Raw genomic sequence first — 5,000 nt, forward strand, 5'->3', positions numbered from 1 at the left:
TTAAGATTTATTGGCATTATACCCTCTCCCTTTCCGCCGCTCCTCCCAGCCGCAGCCTAACCGCCCCTCTCTCCCCCAGGACTCCCCCTGGCCGGCTGGTACAAGAGCGCGAAGATGACCCGCGGCGGGGGCAGGCGGGTCCCCCCCCCCGGCACCCGCCCCCGGGCCCGCCCTCGTCCCCCGTCCCCGGCGCCTACGATGATCGGCGGGGAGCATGGCAGCACAGCGCCCACGCCCGCCCACCCGCCCCACGACCAGTCGTCAGCGCTGCGGAAGAGGAAGCGCCTCAGTCAAGTGGTGTTGGAGCTGACCTCGCAGGCCGAACGTCGCTCCCCCGAAGACAAGCCGCTTCCGCCCCTCCCGCTCGCCCCCGCGGCGCCGGACCGCCCCGGCCCGCCCCGCGACGCCAAGCCCCCGCAGGACAGGCCCCCCGACCAGCTCCCGAACGCCTTGTCCTCGCAGCCGCCGTCAGCCGAGAAGGAGCCCATGTTCAGCTGCCAGCCCGAAGATGCTCCCCCGGGGCCCGGCCACGACCAGGGGGAGGAGGCCGGCCTCAGCCCCGGCCTCAGCCCCGGCCTCAGCCCCGTGCCGGGCCATAGCCCCGTCGCTGGCCACAGCCCCGTGCCCGGACACAGCCCCGTGCCCGGCCACAGCCCCGGCCTCAGCCCCGGCCTCAGCCCAGGGCTCAGTCCCGGCCTCAGTCCCGGCCTCAGTCCCGGCCTCAGCCCCAGGGTCACTGTCCAGGACGAGACCGGCCAAGAGGCCATGAAGGTGGACACACCGCCCTCGCCCAAGGAGGGCCCAGGGGAGGCAGGAGGCACCAGCCCCCTGCCGGAGGCCCAGCAGCAGCAGAGGTCGCCTGGGGTCATCCAGGTGCACAGATCGGGCGAGGGCGGCAGCAGCAGCACCAGCAGCACCAGCAGCAGCTGCGGCAGCGCCGGCACCGCGCGCTCGCCCCGCGCCGTCCAGAGCGACGTGTTCCGGTTCGACTCCCTGGACCGCGAGCGGTACCTCTGCCGCGCCATCAGCGAGGAGGACGAGGAGGTGTTCTCGCCCGGCCTCCCGTCGCACAGTCCGCACGCCAGGGACTCGCCCGCCCTCGCCAGGGTCAACTCCGACTCGCCCAAGCTGTCCTTCAGCCCCCTCAGGATCAAGGACCCCAGTATCGATGAGGAGGACCTGGACCTGGACTCGAAGTCGTGCACGGCGTCCTCGCTGGCGTCCGGCGACCCGTCCGGCGTCGGCTCCGTCATCCGCGGGATCCTGCCCAAGCTGAGCGTCGTGCGCAGCGACGCCTCCGACCCCGGCGGCCACTACCAGCCCTGCACCTGCCAGCACTGCGCCCTGTCTGCACGAGACCCGCACCGCCTGGGCCCCGCGGGCGTCCCGCACTCGCCCATCTCACCGCTCACGCCCTCCTCCCCGCACACGCCCATCTCGCCTTCCCCAGGACACAACGTCGAGCACTATTTCCCGCCCACCGTCTACCTGCCCGACCTGTACCGGCGGCGCTCGCACTCGGACTCGGACCTGCAGCTGTGGTTCGACCAGAAGGCGCGCTCCAGCGAGGTGCCCGCCAGCAGCGGCGGCCAGACGTCGGCGGGGCCTTCGGGCGAGCAGCAGACCTCCGCCACACGCGGCTCCGTCCTGCGCCACGGCCGCCCCATCCCGCAGCCGCTCTACCTGCCCCGCAAGGGCGGCTCCCTCGAGTCCGACAACTCCACGCCGCAGGACTCGCCGCTCGACCTGTCCGTGAAGACGGCCGGGAGCGTGAAGACGGGCAGCTCCTCCAGCACGGATAGTCTAGTCTTGCCGGGCTCTGTGCCCCTGTCGTCGCCGCACTCGCCCCACCTGGCGGCGCCGAAGGACATCACTCCTCCCCCCAGGTCCCCCGGGGCGCCCGACCACCGCCACACCTCGGCATCGTCTCTGCCGGTGCCCGTGGTTAAAGGCGACGTGGCCTCTTATAGCACCAAGGACAGCGTGGCCCTCCGCTACCACCTCGAGGTATCCCCCGTGGTGGAGGAGATGCCCCCGGGGGCGGACGTGGCCTTCGTGTGCCCCGTCTGCGGCCAGATGTTCTCGCTGCACGACCGCCTGGCCAAGCACATGGCGTCGCGGCACAAGAGCAAGCAGGTAGACAGCACCAGCAAGACGTACATGTGCGACGTGTGCAAGCGCTCGTTCGCTCGCTCCGACATGCTCACGCGCCACATGCGGCTGCACACCGGCCACAAGCCGTACACCTGCCGCGTGTGCGGACAGGTGTTCTCGCGCTCGGACCACCTCTCGACGCATCAGCGGACGCACACGGGCGAGAAGCCCTACAAGTGTCCGCAGTGTCCGTACGCCGCCTGCCGCCGCGACATGATCACGCGCCACATGCGGACCCACGCGCGCTACGAGCTGCACGAGTCGTCGTCCATGGAGGAGGGCGGCGAGGTCGCGCGCCCCAGCCTGCCGGTGCGGTCCCTCTCGGAGGAGCACCCGGCGCCCTCAGCCGCTCCTGGACCTGCCCGGCCTCTCCGCGCCCCCCAAACACACCCCGCAGGGCTCGCCCGGGCCCCACGCTGCCAGTGGCGGCGGCGGGGCGCAGAAGCAGGCCCTGGGCGCCCCTCCGGGCATCGCAGGGGTGGGCATGGCCGGGCCGGGCATGTCGGGGCACCTGCCGCCGCAGATGCAGCGACCCCGGAAGCAGGAGGAAGACTGAAGGGGGCCAGCGCCACTCGTCTGGTTCCTGTTTTTGCCTCGTTGAGGTTTGTCTCTGGCTGGAGGTCGTCCCTCCTTGGCAGGGAGGCCGCTGGTGGCCAGAGGCGCGCCAAGCCTCTCGGCGTTGTTTGTGTGGCGGAGGCGGCCCGCCGTGCCCCGTGCCGTCGTGCCGTCGTGCCCGCTGCGGCCGTGGCCAGCCCGGCGCCTGGCGCGACCTGGGCCTGGTCTGTCCCTGTCTGTCTGTCTCTCCGGCTGCCCGGTTCGGTCTGCCCGGCCGCAGTCCCCCCACCGCACCCGGCCGGGCGCGACCGTCACGGGCGGGCTGCGGCCGGGCAGCCGTGTTGGTGTCAGCACGTGGGTGTCTCAGTGTCAGTGGTCACGTGTTGTGTCGTGTGTAAGCCGCATGCGGCGTCTCGGGCGGCGGGTCTGCCGGAGGTCACGCCCAGTGTGGGGGAAGAGGAGGTTCCTCCCGACGGAGCAGCCCTGGAGAGGAGAAGGCGCTACAGCTGGAGCTGCTCCTCCCCCACGATCACCCTCAAGTATCTCGGTGTGAAGAGTGTTCGCCTGCGGTGCCCGGGCCTCGGTGCTCTGCTGGGGCGCCGCTCCCTCGCGCGGGAGATCGCGCTCCCCCCTGCTCGGGGGCGCCAGAGGTCTATCGATTGTACCTGCTAATTTAATTAAATAGATATATTATGTTACGCTAAGCCAAGCGCCCCCGCGGGCACCTGGGAGCCCGGGCCCTCGAGGAAGGAGTTGTGGTCGTGGCGGCCGGACCCTCGGGCCCCTGGCTCGACGCCGGGGGCCAGACCTTCGCCGGCGTCCCGCGGGCTGCCCTTAGCCCTAAGGGTCCGCCCGGCGGCCCAAGGGCCAAGTACAAGAAAGGTCGGCAGGTCCAGTCCAGGCAGAGGGTCCGGCTGCGCACTGCCGGCCGGTGGAGATGCTGGTGTTCTCGGGTAATAAGTCCTCTGTGTATTATCATGCATTGGTCATGTTCGCCTCATGTGAATAATAACGATTCATGACTGTTTCTGTTTCTTGTGTTTCAACCGGCCGCGGCCCAGAGCCTCACATCCCCCCCCCACCACCACCACCACCCCACCCCACCCCCAAAGGCTACCCACCCCAGCTATGTCTCTCTTGGTAGTTGATCGCCACCGTTTGAGGTATCTAATGTGTATATTTTGATGTCTTTCTTTTTCCCCCCGAAGGAGAAAAGAAAATATAAAAAAAAAGAAATCGTACAAGCTACAATTATTAGATGACACACTTCTCTTAAACCACTCTCACGCACAGAGGCACTAAAAGCTGCTGGATAATTATTAAGTGGCCCTCCCTCCCTCCCTCCCTCCCTCCCGACCCTCCATACTCCCCCTCCCCTCCCCCCCACGTACCCTCCAGCCCCCAACCCGCAAGCTGGCAGAAGTGTAATATTATTGGCTCGACCTCGTAATCCGCATTACACCCCCCCCCTTCCCACTCCCCCTCCCCTTTCCCTCCTCCTTCCCCCTCCTCCTTCCCTCTCCCAACCCTCGTGTTCTAAATGGAACTCCCCCTCCCCCCCTCCCTCCCTCCCCCCTCCCCCCCGCCACCTAACTAGCGGTTGGCAGTGATCGTGATTATTATAAAGTTTTCCCATAGAGTGCTCACTATCTTACGTTTCTTAAGAGAACTATAGAGCTTATTATCATTATCGTAATTATTAAATATTACTGTTTCCATTATGATAATTATGATCATTTTTTGATTATTTCAACAAGTTGACTACTTATATGTGACATGGTAAACTAAAGTACCTCTTAAGCACATAAATATTAAGGTAATTATCCCTTGAGGATATATAAGGATGATAAAATACCAAATAGTTGAAGAAGAAGAAAAAAAAAAAAACTCTCTAAAAGCTCTTGGATTAAAGCTATGATCCACGTCGTCAAAAAAAGAAATAAAAAAGCGAAAATGTCAAAATGTAATTGATAGTGAATAAATATATAAATAAATAAACAATTGAAAAATAAAATAAAAATAAATATCCGTCACCTTTTTTTTTTTTTTTTTTTGTCTCAATATAAAAGCCCAGATGATATATATATTTTTTGAAAAATCAATAACTAGAAAGTTTCTTTTTTTCCCCTCACCAAAAGTGATCTTTTTTTTTTTTTCGGACGTGGATCAAAGTTTCCTTCCGTCGGAGACGAAGCTCACCCCTAAAGCATATATAGAGTCGTGTTGCATTGATTAGCTTGTACCGTGAAACAAAGCTTCCCTTTTGTCAGAAGTCTGAATTCTATTGCCTT

The 5,000-nt window shown here is 63.2% G+C and overlaps 1 protein-coding gene across 1 annotated transcript in view; it reads left to right on the top strand.

Annotated features, from left to right (window-relative positions):
* Positions 1–81: 81 nt before the first annotated feature.
* The window catches only part of LOC125046772, a 6,175-nt gene continuing 1,256 nt past the window's right edge, over positions 82–5,000 (top strand). Inside the window, exon 1 of the mRNA XM_047644709.1 lies at positions 82–5,000. This exon is cut by the window's right edge and continues 1,256 nt beyond it. Coding sequence (XP_047500665.1) covers positions 115–3,381 — 3,267 coding nt within the window. The 5' untranslated portion in view covers positions 82–114 and the 3' untranslated portion in view covers positions 3,382–5,000.

The sequence above is a fragment of the Penaeus chinensis genome, chromosome 39 (assembly GCF_019202785.1).
Source record: "Penaeus chinensis breed Huanghai No. 1 chromosome 39, ASM1920278v2, whole genome shotgun sequence".
Classification (NCBI taxonomy): domain Eukaryota; kingdom Metazoa; phylum Arthropoda; class Malacostraca; order Decapoda; family Penaeidae; genus Penaeus; species Penaeus chinensis.